Source organism: Thalassophryne amazonica, chromosome 13 (assembly GCF_902500255.1).
Source record: "Thalassophryne amazonica chromosome 13, fThaAma1.1, whole genome shotgun sequence".
Lineage (NCBI taxonomy): Eukaryota > Metazoa > Chordata > Actinopteri > Batrachoidiformes > Batrachoididae > Thalassophryne > Thalassophryne amazonica.
In genome coordinates this window covers 4,903,495-4,920,410 of record NC_047115.1, presented here as the reverse complement: position 1 = coordinate 4,920,410, position 16,916 = coordinate 4,903,495, and the positions used below count along the sequence as shown (strand labels likewise).

The following is a 16,916-nucleotide window of genomic DNA, read 5'->3' as shown; positions in this document are numbered from 1 at the left end:
TTTATAATCTTTTTTTGCCATTTTCTGTTGACTAGTTCTTGTCCCCATATCAATCTCTTAATGTGATGTTTTGTAATTCTGATTTTTATCAGTCATAACCTTCAGATACACTGCAGGGTCTGTGGTGTTTGTGTTTGCACAATCTGTTGGTGCCATTAAAACTCCTCAATCACTCAGACAGCTGAGCTTGCCTGGTTTGGCCCAACCAAACCTCTCTGGCCCCTGTTGTGTGGACATGCTTTAGCAGGGTGTCTGGACTTGTACTTTGAAGAAAAAATAGGGTGCACATGCACCCTGGGATCTGGCAGTGATGCTTTGAGGGATTCTGACAATAAATGTAGTCATTAAATTTTGTTTTGCTTATACCCAAACATATTGTTTGCACCTATGTAAACCTTGCAGAACTGTGGTAGGATTACAAGCAATCAGCATTTATTTATAAAGCACTTTACGGAACCAAATGGTGTCCAAAGTGCTTAACAGTAAAAACACAAAAATACAACACACATACAATAAATTTAAAACACATAAAAACAGAATGTCACCTCCCCACTAGGTGTTAAGCCACTTTAAATAAGTCTTTAGCTTAGATTTAAAAAGTGCTAGGTTGGGAATAGAGCGTACATCAAGAGGTAGCTTGTTCCACAGTCTGGGTTCAGCTACCACAAAAACACCATCACCCCAGAATTTATATTTTGACCTCAGAACATCGAAGTAAAGCCGGCCAGATGCCCATAATGTCCTACTGTAAGTGCGCAAAGTTACAATTTCAGACAGGTAAGGACATGCAAGGCCATAAATAGCTTTAAAAACAAACATTAAAATCTTAAAATCAATTCTAAAACAAACTGTAAGCCAGTGGAGTGATTATAGGGCAGGTGTAATATGCTCATGTCTAAAAGTGCTTGTTAGAAGACGAGCAGCAGCATTCTTCACCAATTGGAGACATGCAAGAGATGACTGATTAATACCAGAATAAAGTGCATTACAGTAATCAAGTCTGGAGCTGATGAAAGCATGAATGGCCATCTGAAGATCATGTCTACTGAGGAAGTGCTTTGCTTTAGCCAGAAGACAAAGCTGGAAAAAACTTGCTTTGACAACAGAGTTTTTCCGTTGATCAAACCTCAAACAGCTGTCAAAACCCTAACTTGAGGCTTTGCATTTGAGTGTCTTAGATTTTTCCATGGTACACACCTTGTGATTTTGGGTTTGGGGGACGGGGGCATCAGTGAGTACCACTGTGCCTGCGGGGGCACTGACCAGCAAGAGGCTTGGCTTTTTTTTATATGTATAGATCGTGTTTGATAAGTCTGATCTGGGTCCATGCACTCTTGTCATATAGTGCTGTGTCCACCACACTGCTAAAGTGCTCTGGGTCCTTGTTGGTAATCACCTTAAGAGACACCTCCATAAATGAGCCATTTATCTGCCTCAGCCAGGTACTACATGTAGTGGGCGGCACAGCAGAACAATTGTTCATTTTGTGATAAAAGCACAGAATTTGGCACACATATTCTAAATTATAACTGTTTATTTTCAGATACGGAGCCATCCTAGAGCTGACCTCTAATGAGCTACAGGGGTCAGTAAAGAATTACACAGGAGTCAAAATTAAAAAAATGCTTCACTCATGATCAGACAGATAATGTGGTATAGTTTTCAACATTATTGGAGCATATAGAAATTTAACAACACACACCACATGAATTGCACAATGGAATGCAGGCAGATCTCTCTGCCTGCACACACAAAAAACAAAAAAATCACATCCAACAGTCTTAGAAATAAATATAAGCCATTATGGCCTTAGGAATTCCATTAAGGGTGTCCAGACCTCTTCAAATTCTTGTGCATTACCCCTAATTACATAGGTTAGCTTTTCTAATGTAATACACCTCACCATCTCTCTAATCCAGGACCAGGACTGTGCAGAAGATATTTCAGTCTCTCTCCAAAACAGAGCCACCATCTTTCTGGCCTGCAGGAGGCCAAAGTTGATCAAGATCTTACACTTGGAGTTAGAGGAAAAGTTGTTAGGATATATCCCCAAAATACAAAGTTTTGCTGAGCGTGGAACTTAGAGTATACACAACCATTTTCCAAAAGGCTACCAACTTAGAACATTCCTATACACAATGAATTAAAGAATCTTTCTCAATCAGACATTTCCCACATGTATCTGGAATGGCAGGGAACCATTCATTCAGTTTTTCCGGGGTCATGTATGTCCTCATTAGCCACTTGTGTTGCAATAATTTAATTTGAGTGTTAATGGTTTGTGATTGAACTTTAAAACAAGCTGTTGCCCATTCAGCTTCTTCAATATATTATATATTGATATATTCCTTAATATCTAAACTCCATGCCCTCCTTTTATCATGACTAGACTCCTTGTCATGCAAGACCAGTGCCGCATACAGTATAGATATTTGCCGTTTCTCATGCATACGTTTCGCACAATATCCTCAAGGAGGGACAGTGGTGGGTGGTGCTTTGTCGAGATGAAGTGCCTCAATTGTAAATATTTAAAAAGAGGTTTTTTAGAAAGTGAATATTTCAAACAAAGTTCAATAAATTTTAGCAAAGTGCCCTGAACATATACATCTCAGATTTTTTTTTTTTTTTTTTTTACACACACACTCACACCGTCGGCCCAAATCCGAAAACCACCGTCTGCCCTGCCAGCATTAAACCATGCATTACATGTGAAAATTGGAAGATGGAGGATGTATCGCCAATACGTCTGTGAGCTTTGACCCATATATCAATAGAGTTTTTAAGGGAGGGATTTTTTTAAGGTTTTAAAATCTGCTGAATATAAATAAAGATTTAATGGCAGCTTAGATATTGATACCTGTTCAATATGAACCCATGCAGGAGAAGGTTGTGTGATAAAATAAAGCGTAGTGCTGCACAACTGAGCGGCCCAGTAATACCACTGAGTCTAAATCTAGATTTTCTGTTGTTCCAGATGAACCTGCAAAATACGCTGTTGATTTCTTTAAAATAAGGATTTTGGCAATGGCATTGGAAGTGATTGAAACAGGTATAGAAATTTGGACAGGATAGACATCTCGAATAAATTAATCCGGCCGATTGTTGATATTGGCATGGTTGTCCAGCTTTCAAGCGAGTCTTGTACCTCTCTCATCAACGGGTCATAGTTTGCGTCAACAATTGTTAATTTGGAGAGTAATCTTAATTCCAAGATAGATAAAGCCCTCCCCCACATTTAAAAAAAAAGGTGTACTTATAACTGGATTAATTCTTTCGTCTTTGTTCAAAAAGAGTATACAAGATTTTGTATTATTAATACAGTATATATTGCCTTGTATATATATTCTATGGCCGTAGGGGTGCGCATATTGCACATTGCAAAAGTTCATACAATAGTTTAGGTTAAAAAAAATTGTCCCAGTTAAGTACACCAAGACCTGGAGAAACTGCATTTCGTTCTGCCTGTAAGGGTCGAGTGACAATAAAAGTGAGTCTGAGTATACAGAAAACTGACTAAATTTATTAATTAAACCTAATAATGTATGGACGCTGTTTGGTAAGTTTGACAAAAAGAGGATAACATCATCTGCATACAATGATATCTTGTGTTCATAGTCTCCGATAGTTATAACTGACAAATTGGCCTCGGCTCTAATAGTCATAGCTAAAGGCTCAGTGGCCAAAATGAATACTAATGGAGAAAGAGTGCAGCCCTGACGGTTTGAATTCTCCAACATTAGCGGATTTCATAAGTTATTTGTCATTACGCAAGCTGTAGGGTTAGTATACAGTAATTTTATCCATTTCAAAAGCTTTCCCCCAAGTCCATATCTTGGTAACAAATTAAACAGATAAGGACATTCAGTTCTGTCAAACGCTTGTCTAGCATCTAGAGATAACAACGTTCTATCCCTGGCATTATTTTGGGAGTAAATTATGTTGAGGACCATTCTAATATTATGAAAGCCATGACGACCCTGTACGAACCCATTCTGATCAAGAACTTTACTCAGTATTTTTGTGTCAACTCCAAGGAGACTAATAGGCCTGTATGAGGAGCAGTTAATTGGTATTTTCCCAGGTTTTAAGATAAGGGTTATAGTCTTAAGGTTGGTGGTAAGGTACCATTATTAAGTGACTTATTAAACATGTTCAAAAGTGGAGTCAATAACTGCTACTGGAAGGTTTTATAAAACTCTGTTGGCAGGCCATCAGGTCCCGGAGCTTTGCCTGAGTTATTACTTTTAATGGCCCACAGTAGCTCTTCCGTTGTTATGTCTTCATCCAGATCCTCTTTAACCTTCTGTGTGACTGTATTAAACTGAAAATGGTTAAGAAAGGCATCTCTGTAAGCAACAGTAGGAGAGCATGCTGACCTGTACAAAGATTTGTAAAATTCCTTAAATGCACTATTAATATCTTTAGGGTCATCCAACATCTCTCCTGATTGCGTAATTATGCCATTAATTGCCTTTTCAGACCATATTTTTTTTTATTCTTCAAGCTAACAATTTGCCATCCTTTTCTCCCTGATCATAAAAGGCCTGGGTTCATCCACAGTAAACCTTTGGCTGCTTTATCAGATGTTAATTTATTGTATTCTGTTCTTAAAAGTAGTAACTGTTTTTGTTTTTCAGGATTGTCTTTATTTATATCTGTTTCAGAATATTTGTTTCTCTAAATTATTAATTTCTGGTTTTTGTTTCTTATTTTTAGTGCTTGTAAAACTAGTCATTTCCCCTGTAATATATGCCTTGAAGGCTTCCCATGTAATGCATGCATTAGTTTGATTAGTATTGATTTGAAAGTAAATATCAATGCTTTCTTCTAGACATTTAACAAATTCTGGATTTTGAAGCCATCTCACAGCATGTAGAGTAAACAACAATAAGATAAGAGAGATATAGTTTATTGATCTCACAATGGAGAAATTATGTTTACACTCCACTTACCTCAGACAGCAATTAGTCCACAATTATTACTTGGTTACCGTAATAATGGCACACATCAGAATTAAAAACATCACATACATGTTTATCTGCACTAAGTTTGAAGAAGTCCGTTATCCGAATTGAGGCAAGTGGGTGATGGTCACGCAGCAACCCTGAGATGCGCTGGCGTCAGCTTGTGGGGGCAGAATGCGGGCTGCAGCTAAAACTGCACCGCCCCCGCCAAAGGGAAAGGAGTGATGATAAGCAGGCGCCGGAAAGGGGAGTGTTGCTGGGGGAGAGGAGGCTGGTGGGGGGAGGGAATGGAGCATGCTTCAGTCCTGTGAAAACAGTTTATTGTCTTTGTGAATTGAGATAAGAAACAGCCAATGTTCCCCAGGCTGAAAAAAATTCCTCTGGAGGAATGCAGACGGGCAATTTGACCTTCAGGCTTGATAAGCATGTAATGTTATGGTTTGAGCAGTGAAAAACACTTTTTAACAGTTCCACTTGCACAACCAAATCCCAATTATAAATTAAGAATATTCCCAATAATGAATTAAGAATAGTCCCTGGCCTCCGAAATCTTCAACTTCAACTGCAGGGCACACATCTGCTCTAAGATGTTATCTAATTTGTGTCTGAGTTCAAGAGTCAATGCAGTCTGAGAATGCACTGCCTTGCCAACCTCGTTAATCATGACGGACAAGTGGGGGGCCGTGGTTCTTTATGCCGCCGTCTTGCCAATTTTCCAATAGATCAGGGCAGCACATAAACCAGAAAGTACCAGCCCTGCTACCATAAGACCAAAAATGAATAAATCCTCAACGTCCTCAACGGAGAAAGGCGCCAAGCATGCCACACGCCAAGACCCCCAGGAGTCCGAGGACATAGCCCGCAGGATATGTTCCATCTGGGCAGGTAGGATCCCCCGGTCCTGACCTTCTGTAGAAAAAATGGTGTCAATAGCGTTCAAGAGACCAGTTGATCAATACCATAGTTAATCCATAGTAGTCCAATAGATCCAGAATCCAATATAATTTGAGGAATTCACAGTCTGGTGAAGTAGGGACTTGAAAGTTAAAGGCAGAGAACAGAGATAAGGGAGAGTGGAGGAGATGTGACCGCCCTCGTCGGAGTCCCAAGCTGAAGTCCCCAATAATCAATATAATAATCTGAATTTGACTGAGGTACATTCAAACATTTTGAAGCTGTGTAACTATTTAGTTTTGACATTGCTAGTCATGACATTAAATTATTTTCACGATGACACATTTCTTTATACAGTTTAGGTTATGTGATCGGTTGATTTTACTGTTCATTCATAACTCGGTGCCTAAGCACATTTGTTTTTGTTTTTCTCTTCCCATTTTGTGACAACCAATCACAGCTCCTTAGAGGGCTGCATCATACCTAGCAATGATGTCAACCCCGCCTCAGAAAGATTAAAAAGGACTCTGAGATGCTTTGTGAATACAGACCCTGGTTTCACAACCAAACAGTAAGCAAGCACCAGGACCTGAAAGACTTAGAGCTTCACGATTCCATAAGCTCTTCGCAGATGTCTCTCAAAGGCAAAGGGCCTAGAGATGGGCCTAGAGACATGCCATTGCCAAGATAAGTAAATGGATCTCCAAGTTTGACACATTCATGGCATAGGGACACAAATTCACTAGAACATATCGCTGAAAAACTGGAGAATATTTACTGGAAAGAAGTCTGACTCTGCCTAACACCACACAGTTTTCAGTGTCTGTGCATAGGCCGGCTGTGATGTTTCTGCAAATTCTTTCAATGTTCAACAAAGCATCCTGATGTTGCTGACCATCCAGAAATATTCAAGTCCTTTTTCCATTTATTTGGGATAATGCCTGTCTTTCAAAGGTGGGGTTTGACTGATTTTTCTGAGTAGTTCCTATCCAGGCCCAGGGATGGTTCTGTGGTGTGGGGGATAGGCCTGTCATGATAACAGTTTTACTGGATGATACATTGCCTCAGAAAATATCATGATAAAAGATAATGTTACGATATTATAGTTGACATTGCTTTAAGGCAGCATCTCTACTCAAAAAACATGAAGTCTTAAACCCACTTCATATAAAGCAGAGGTCTCAAACCGGTTCCACAAAGGGCCAAGAGGGTGCAGGCTTTCTGTGCAACCACCCACTCCAGCAGGTGATTTCACTGATTAACTGATTTCACCTGCTCAAAGTGATGTTAAGGACGAGTGGGTGGTTGCGCAGAAAACCTGCACCCTCTCTGCCCTTTCTGGAACCGGTTTGAGACCTCTGATATAAAGCATCAACTTGTGTAATTAGTTCATTAGTAAACTCGCATGCAGCATGAACTGATTTTATACAAGGACAGTGATTCACCACAAATATGGATCCCAACACTTTGGCTTTTCGGTCCATATTTTGGAAGAAAAGGATAAGTTATCCAGTTCAATTTATTTTTCCTATCTTACTGGATACAGTCGCTTGGCTTTAACTAAATCAAATCAAATCAATTTTATTTACAAACGCAACACTTTTGGTTTTGTTCCTATTTTGTATGAGATGAACTCAAAGATCTAAAACTTTTTCCACATACACAATATCACCATTTCCCTCAAATATTGTTCACAAACCAGTCTAAATCTGTGATAGTGAGCACTTCTCCTTTGCTGAGATAATCCATCCCACCTCACAGGTGTGCCATACCAAGATGATGATTAGACACCATGATTAGTGCACAGGTGTGCCTTAGACTGTCCACAATAAAAGGCCACTCTGATTGGTGCAGTTTTATCACACAGCACAATGCCACAGATGTCGCAAGATTTGAGGGAGCGTGCAATTGGCATGCTGACAGCAGGAATGTCAACCAGAACTGCTGCTCGTGTATTGAATGTTCATTTCTCTACCATAAGCCGTCTCCAAAGGTGTTTCAGAGAATTTGGCAGTACATCCAACCAGCCTCACAACTGCAGACCACGTGTAACCACACCAGCCCAGGACCTCCACATCCAGCATGTTCACCTCCAAGATCATCTGAGACCAGCCACTCGGACAGCTGCTGGAACAATCGGTTTGCATAACCAAAGAATTTCTGCACAAACTGTCAGAAACCATCTCAGGGAAGCTCATCTGCATGCTCGTCGTCCTCATCGGGGTCTCGACCTGACTCCAGTTCGTTGTCGTAACTGACTTGAGTGGGCAAATGCTCACATTCGCTGACGTTTGGCACGTTGGAGAGGTGTTCTCTTCACGGATGATGCGAAGGAGATGTGTTGCACTCCATGAGGCAAATGGTGGTCACACCAGATACTGACTGGTATCCCCCCCAATAAAACAAAACTGCACCTTTCAGAGTGGCCTTTTATTGTGGGCAGTCTAAGGCACACCTGTGCACTAATCATGGTGTCTAATCAGCATTTTGGTATGGCACACCTGTGAGGTGGGATGGATTATCTCAGTGAAGGAGAAGTGCTCACTATCACAGATTTCGACTGGTTTGTGAACAATATTTGAGGGAAATGGTGATATTGTGTATGTGGAAAAAGTTTTAGATCTTTGAGTTCATCTCATACAAAATGGGAGCAAAACCGAAAGTGTTGCGTTTATATTTTTGTTGAGTATATATAGCGCCAAATCACAACAAACAGTCACCCCAAGGCACTTTATATTGTAAGGCAAAAGCCATACAATAATTACAGAAAAACCCCAACGGTCAAAACAACCCCCTGTGAGCAAGCACTTGGCAACAGTGGGAAGGAAAAAACTCCCTTTTAACAGGAAGAAACCTCCAGCAGAACCAGGCTCAGGGAGGGGCAGTCTTCTGCTGGGACTGGTTGGGGCTGAGGGAGAGAACCAGGAAAAAGACATGCTGTGGAAGAGAGCAGAGATGAATCACCAATGATTAAATGCAGAGTGGTGCATCCAGAGCAAAAAGAGAAAGAAACACTCAGTGCATCATGGGAACCCCGCAGCAGTCTAAGTCTATAGCAGCATAACTGCTATAGACTTAGACTGCTGGGGGTCTAAGTCTATAGCAGTCACCTGATCCAACCCTAACTATAAGGTTTAGCAAAAAGGAAAGTTTTAAACCTAATCTTAAAAGTAGAGAGGGTGTCTGTCTCCCTGATCTGAATTGGGAGCTGGTTCAACAGGAGAGAAGCCTGAAAGCTGAAGGCTCTGCCTCCCATTCTACTCTTACAAACCCTAGGAACTACAAGTAAGCCTGCAGTCTGAGAGCGAAGCGCTCTATTGGGGTGATATGGTACTACGAGGTCCCTAAGATAAGATGGGACCTGATTATTCAAAACCTTATAAGTAAGAAGAAGAATTTTAAATTCTATTCTGGAATTAACAGGGAGCCAATGAAGAGAAGCCAATATGGGTGAAATATGCTCTCTCCTTCTAGTCCCTGTCAGTACTCTAGCTGCAGCATTTTGAATTAACTGAAGACTTTTCAGGGAACTTTTAGGACAACCTGATAATAATGAATTACAGTAGTCTAGCCTAGAAGAAATAAATGCATGAATTAGCTTTTCAGCATCACTCTGAGACAAGACCTTTCTAATTGAATTGTACCTGATATGCCCAGGAAAAACACTGATCAGGGCGAGACCTTTCTAATTTTAGAGATATTGCGCAAATGCAAAAAAGCAGTCCTACATATTTGCTTAATATGTGCATTGAAGGACATATCCTGATCAAAAATGACTCCAAAATTTCTCACAGTATTACTGGAGGTCAGGGTAATGCCATCCAGAGTAAGGATCTGGTTAGACACCATGTTTCTAAGATTTGTGGGGCCAAGTACAATAACTTCAGTTTTATCTGAATTTAAAAGCAGGAAATTAGAGGTCATCCATGTCTTTATGTCTGAAAGACATTCCTGCAGTTGAACTAATTGGTGTGTGTCCTCTGGCTTCATGGATAGATAAAGCTGGGTATCATCTGTGTAACAATGAAAATTTAAGCAAAGCTTTCTAATACTGCCTAAGGGAAGTATGTATAAAGTGAATAAAATCGGTCCTAGCACAGAACCTTGTGGACCTCCATAATTAACCTTAGTCTGTGAAGAAGACTACCCATTTACATGAACAAATTGTAATCTATTAGATAAATATGATTTAAACCACCGCAGCGCAGTGCCTTTAATACCTATGGCATGCTCTAATCTCTGTAATAAAATTTTATGGTCAACAGTATCAAAAGCTGCACTGAGGTCTAACAGGACGAGCACAGAGATGTGTCCACTGTCTGAGGCCATAAGAAGATCATTTATAACCTTCACTAATGCTGTTTCTGTACTATGATGAATTCTGAAACCTGACTGAAACTCTTCAAATAGACCATTCCTCTGCAGATGATCAGTTAGCTGTTTTACAACTACCCTTTCAAGAATTTTTGAGAGAAAAGGAAGGTTGGAGATTAGCCTATAATTAGCTAAGACAGCTGGGTCAAGTGATGGCTTTTTAAGTAATGGTTTAATTACTGCCACCTTAAAAGCCTGTGGTACATAGCCAACTAATAAAGATAGATTGATCATATTTAAGATCGAAGCATTAGTTAATGGTAGGGCTTCCTTGAGCAACCTGGTAGGAATGGGGTCTAATAGACTTGTTGATGGTTTGGATGAAGTGACTAATAAAAGTAACTCAGACAGAACAATTGGAGAGAAAGAGTCTAAACAAATGCCAGCATTACTGAAAGCAGTCAAACATAAGGATATGTCTTTGGGATAGTTATGAATAATTTTTTCTCTAATAGTTAAAATTTTATTTGCAAAGAAAGTCATGAAGTCATTACTAGTTAAAGTTAAAGGAATACTCGGCTCAATAGAGCTCTGACTCTTTGTCAGCCTGGCTACAGTGCTGAAAAGAAACCTGGGGTTCTTATTTTCTTCAATTAGTGATGAATAGTAAGATGTCCTAGCTTTACAGAGGGCTTTTTTATAAAGCAGCAGACTCTTTTTCCAGGGTAAGTGAAGATCTTCTAAATTAGTGAGACTCCATTTTCTCTCCAGCTTACGGGTTATCTGCTTTAAGCTGCGAGTTTGTGGGTTATACCACGGAGTCAGGCACTTCTGATTTAAGGCTCTCGTTTTCAGAGGAGCTACAGCATCCAGAGTTGTGCTCAGTGAGGATGTAAAACTATTGACGAGATAATCTATCTCTCTCACAGAGTTTAGGTAGCTACTCTGCTCTGTGTTGGTATATGGCATTGAAGAACATAACAAAGAAGGAATCATATCCTTAAACCTAGTTACAGCGCTTTCTGAAAGACTTCTAGTGTAATGAAACTTATTACCATTAAAGTAAATGTTATTAAGAAATGATCAGACAAAAAGGGGTTTTCAGGGAATACTGTTAAGTCTTCAATTTCTGTGCCATATGTCAGAACAAGATCTAAAGTGTGGTTAAAGTGGTGAGTGGGCTCATTTACATTTTGAGCGAAGCCAACTGAGTCTAATAATAGATTAAATGCAGTGTTGAGGCTGTCATTCTCAGCATCTATGTAGATGTTAAAGTCACCCACTATAATTATCTGAGCTAAGCACTAAGTCAGACAAAAGGTCTGAAAATTCACAGAGAAACTCACAGTAACGACCAGGTGGTTAATAACAAATAAAAACTGTTTTTTGGGACTTCCAATTTGGATGGACAAGACTAAGAGTCAAGCTTTCAAATGAATTAAAGCTCTGTCTGGGTTTTTGATTAATTAATAAGCTGGAGTGGAAGATTGCTGCTAATCCTCCGCCCCGGCCCGTGCTACGAGCATTCTGGCAGTTAGTGTGACTCGGGGGTGTTGACTCATTTAAACTAACATATTCATCCTGCTGTAACCAAGTTTCTGTAAGGCAGAATAAATCAATATGTTGATCAATTATTATATCATTTACTAACAGGGACTTAGAAGAGAGAGACCTAATGTTTAATAGACCACATTTAACTGTTTTAGTCTGTGGTGCAGTTGAAGGTGCTATATTATTTTTTCTTTTTGAATGTTTATGCTTAAATAGATTTTTACTGGTTGTTGGTGGTCTGGGAGCAGGCACCGTCTCTACGGGAATGGGGTAATGAGGGGATGGCGGTGGGAGAGAAGCTGCAGAGAGGTGTGTAAGACTACAACTCTGCTTCCTGGTCCCAACCCTGGATAGTCATGATTTGGAGGGTTTAATAAAATTGGCCAGATTTCTAGAAATGAGAGCTGCTCCATCCAAAGTGGGGGCCCAGAGAAAACTACAGAGTCCGACATTGTTTTTGCAAAGTTATACACCGATTCAGTGTTAATTTTAGTGACCTCCGATTGGCGTAACCGGGTGTCATTACCGCCGACGTGAATTACAATCTTACCAAATGTACGCTTAGCCTTAGCCAGCAGTTTCAAATTTCCTTCAATGTCGCCTGCTCTGGCCCCCGGAAGAACTAGCTGGTTTGCTGTTGCAGGGCATCCCACACAGATATCAAGAACAGAGGGACAGAAGCAGCATGACTCACTCAAATGTTGGTGACTTATGTAAACAAACACATGTAAAGGGTGATGTCTCAAGATGAGCTAAATGATCGCGTTCATCTTTATACATCAAACGATGAGTTGGAGTAATTATCACAACAGGCCTCGTGGTGAATTATTGCACAGCGTGGAGGAACATTCACAGACCTGACCTCACTTAACACAGTGAGGTTTAGAGCAAGAATTGCACAAGAAGAGGAATTACTCTGGTTTAAAACTTGGGATTCATCTTGTATATATGAAGAACATTAGTAGGCCAATTAAAATGCTGCCAAATTTGTAGTTCTGAATATAATGGTTAAATGAGATGGTACAATTAACATTTTCTCTTTCGTTTTTAAATGACTGTCTGTCTGTGTGTCATAGCCTGGTGGTGGCACCACAGCAATTTGAATATGGCATTTTGGATGCTTTTCTGTTCTCAATGGGTCGGACAATGACGCAGGAGGAAGTTCATCAGCTGATGCAGTGGACAATCCAGCAGGTCTGTTACGGCAGTACAGTTTATTGAATGGGTTTGGGTTAGGTTATGGTGTCCTCTGTAGGGTTGAAGGGTTATAGCTTCCATTACTCTGGGTATGTTCATAGCTTCCTGTCTTTGTCAAGTCTGGGGACATGACAGGTAAATGAAGCTACAGTATCCAGCATAAATTAAAATTCCAGCTTTGGCCTGTGTTTTGTATGCTGATATTTTTGGGTGAATGAATTTGTCACGTAATAATTGATACATGACGCGCGCGTGCGTACGAAGTCCCAGCGTCCAGTATGAGGCGGACACGGTGTCCGTCGTCATTAGTCATTGTCTCTTCAGTGTCAGTGGTGTTTTAGGGTGAGGTTGGTCATGTAGTTGTAGCTCTCAGGTCATCCAGAAATAAGTGCTCTGCTTTGAACTTTCAGGTGTCTGGGACTCTGAGTCTGGACATGGACTGGGCAGAACACTTGCTGATTCATTGTAAATGGAACACTGATCTCTTGGTGCAGCAGTACACTGATGACCCAGATGCCCTCATTATCGCTGCTGGACTCAAGTGTCGAAACCCACAGTCCCCTTCAAGCCTGGTGTCCACGTGCCCCGTCTGCCTCGGACCCAGCACGGCTTCCACAGAGCCCATTCAGTCTCTGAGCTGCATGCACTACTGCTGCAGGGTGAGTCCCTCTCTTACGTCCATTATTCCATCGCTGTCTTCGTAGGCTGTCTCTAATTGTTTCCAGATTTGACAACAGCTGAATAGACCAAGGTGGGACAACTACATAGACCTTGGAAATAATCATTCTCAGACACCTGAATGTGATAATTATTCCTTTATAAAATGTAGCACTTAAGTCTTTGAGGCATTTTAGCAACAAATCAAATCAATTTTATTTATATAGTGCCAAATCACAACAAACAGTTGCCCCAAGGCGCTTTATATTGTAAGGCAAGGCCATACAATAATTACGTAAAAACCCCAACGGTCAAAACGACCCCCTGTGAGCAAGCACTTGGTGACAGTGGGAAGGAAAAACTCCCTTTTAACAGGAAGAAACCTCCAGCAGAACCAGGCTCAGGGAGGGGCAGTCTTCTGCTGGGACTGGTTGGGGCTGAGGGAGAGAACCAGGAAAAAGACATGCTGTGGAGGGGAGCAGAGATCAATCACTAATGATTAAATGCAGAGTGGTGCATACAGAGCAAAAAGAGAAAGAAACACTCAGTGCATCATGGGAACCCCCCAGCAGTCTAAGTCTATAGCAAACTTTGATCTTATTTTCAGGCACCTTGTGGCCTGTAGTCTTTTCCTGAAAAAGCATATTGTTAACCCTCTGAATCCCCACAACTGCCAAGGAGTTTAAAAGACATGTTGTCTTTAAAAATTGGCCAAACTGAAAGTGTTTATCATCGCCAGCAACACTGATGACAGAAATTATCACCTGGGTTGGGTTTTTTTCTGCAATTCTAATGGTCCTTAAACTAACCATGATGCTTTCATCAGGAAAAATAACCAAAGCTATGCTTAAAATGGTGATTCGTCATCTAGTTTATCAGCCAGTAGTCAATTTTGACCTAATTAGTATCACTTAAGGTGGCAAAACAACACTTACAATCCAGCCTCCGTATACCATATCTTACAGAAAAATGAATTGTGGCCATCCCAGGGTGGCAGCTGTATCTAGAAAGGGGTCACGGAAGAGTTGCACGGTGGTCAAAATTAAAAATATGCTCCAGTCATATTCAAAAGTATACCACATCATAAAGAGTCCAAAAAGGTATAGTTTGGACTACATATGACTGAATGTTATAGAGTAAAAACAGCAAAAATGGTGACAAGTCAATTTGCATTTGTACAGGTGTCAAAGTTAAAAGTTGCTCCAATTTTGGTAAAAAGTGATTAAAATTAGTAGCTTGGTTTTGGTGTGGGTGTGTGTGTTTTTGCAGGCTGATGATGTAGTCTTCTTTTTTCAGCTGCTCCCCTAAGGGGTCACCACAGCAGATCAATCGTTTCCATCCTCACCCTGTCCTGTATCTTCCTCTGTCACACCAACCACCTGCATGTCCTCCCTCAGCACATTCATAAATCTCTTCTTTGGCCTCCCTCTTCTCTTGCCTGGTGGCTCCATCCTCAGCATCCTTCTCTCCATATATCCTAGGCCCCTTTGCACGTCCAAACCATCTCAGTTGCACCTTCTTTGATTTTTGTCTCCAAAAAGTCCTACCCGTGCTGTCCCTCTGTTTCTTTCAAATCCTGTCCATCCTTGTCACTCCCAAAATAAATTGTGGCTTCTTCAGCCCCGTCTCCTCTCTTTTTGTTAACTCCACCATTTCTAAAGCTAAGGTCGCGTTAGCTACAGTGCATCTAGAAAGTATTCGCAGCACTTCACTTTTTCCAGATTTTATGTTGTTTCAGCCTTATTCCAAAATGGATGAAATTAATTTTTTTCCCCTCAAAAGTATACACACAATACCTGATAATGTGAAAAAGTTTTTTCCCCCCAAATTTATTCAAAATAAAAACCTAAGCATTCACAGTCTTTGCCGTGAAACTCAGAACAGACCTCAGGTGCCTCCTGTTTCCACTGATCATCCTTGAGATGTTTCTACAGCTTAAATGGAGTCCATCTGGGGTCAATTCAGTTGATTGGACATGATTTGGAAAGACACACACCTGTCTACATATAAGGTCCCACAGTTGACAGAGCACAAACCAAGCATCAAATCAAAATCAAATGTATTCATTTATATAGCGCCAATTCACGATGAAATCATCTCAAGGTGCTTCACACAACATAAAAAACACAAAACACAAAAAAGACAACCATAAAAGAATACAAGAATAAAAACACATCATCAATTCAATTTTTCAGTTTATTTCCTTTATATAGCGCCAAATCACAACAGAGTTGCCTCAAGGCACTTCACACAGGTAAGGTCTAACCTTACCAACCCCCAGAGCAACAGTGGTAAGGAAAAATTCCCTCTGAGGAAGAAACCTCAAGCAGACCAGACTCAAAGGGGTGACCCTCTGCTTGGGCCGTGATACAGACATAAATTACAGAAATAATTCACAGAACAATTCACGGACGAACACACAAGAGTTGCTGTTGGTGCACAAGACAGGAGGATCGCCAACACAAACACAACTCCCATCTCTGGATGGAGCTGCACCTTAAACAGAGAAAAAACAGAATCAGGCATCAGAAAGACAAAAAATACAGTATAATTTGTCAGCATTAATCAACAAGAAAAACAGAAGAAATACTAAGGTGATCGCCAGCCGCTAGCCCTAAGCTTTACTAAAAGACCCAGAATTTAGGTGAAATTGAGCCCGTGTCCCACTTCAATTACTAAGAACATGAATTAAAAGAGTAAAAAGCATAAAACAAAACTGCACCAGTATGCTAGCCATATGAAAGGGAAAATAAGTGTGTCTTAAGTCTGGACTTGAAACTCTCCACAGAATCTGATTGTTTAATTGATGCAGGGAGATAATTCCACAGAACAGGGGCACGATAAGAGAAAGCTCTGTGACCCACAGACTTCTTATTCACCTTAGGGACACAAAGTAGTCCTGCACCCTGAGAACGTAAAGCCCGGGCCGGTACATAAGGTTTAATTAGGTTAGCTAGGTAGGAGGGTGCCAGTCCATGAATAATTTTATAGGTTAGTAGCAGAACTTTAAAATCTGATCTCACTGGAACAGGAAGCCAGTGAAGAGACGCCAAAATGGGTGTAATGTGGTCAAACTTTCTGCTTCGTGTCAAAAGTCTGGCTGCAGCATTCTAAACCAATTGGAGTCCCCTAATGCTAGACTGCGGTAAACCAGAAAATAGAACTTTGCAGTAGTCCTAGTAGTCAATCTAGAAGAGATGAACACATGGATCAGGGTCTCAGCATCAGCCATAGACAGGATGGGACGAATCTTCCCTATATTTCGCAGGTGGAAGAAAGCAGTCCTAGTAATATTTCTAATATGGTGGCCAAAGGACAACGAAGGATCAAAAATTACCC

At 40.6% G+C, this 16,916-nt stretch overlaps 1 protein-coding gene across 3 annotated transcripts in view; it reads left to right on the top strand.

Moving 5' to 3' along the window:
- Positions 1-16,916, top strand: part of LOC117523944 (cullin-9) — a 376,653-nt gene that overhangs the window by 255,276 nt on the left and 104,461 nt on the right. For 2 of the 3 annotated variants that reach the window (XM_034185568.1, XM_034185566.1), the window contains exons 33-34: positions 12,800-12,917; positions 13,331-13,579. In XM_034185568.1, coding sequence (XP_034041459.1) covers positions 12,800-12,917; positions 13,331-13,579 — 367 coding nt within the window. Of the gene's footprint in view, positions 1-12,795; positions 12,918-13,330; positions 13,580-16,916 lie in introns of all 3 variants that reach the window. The other variant, XM_034185567.1, reaches the window with a different exon arrangement.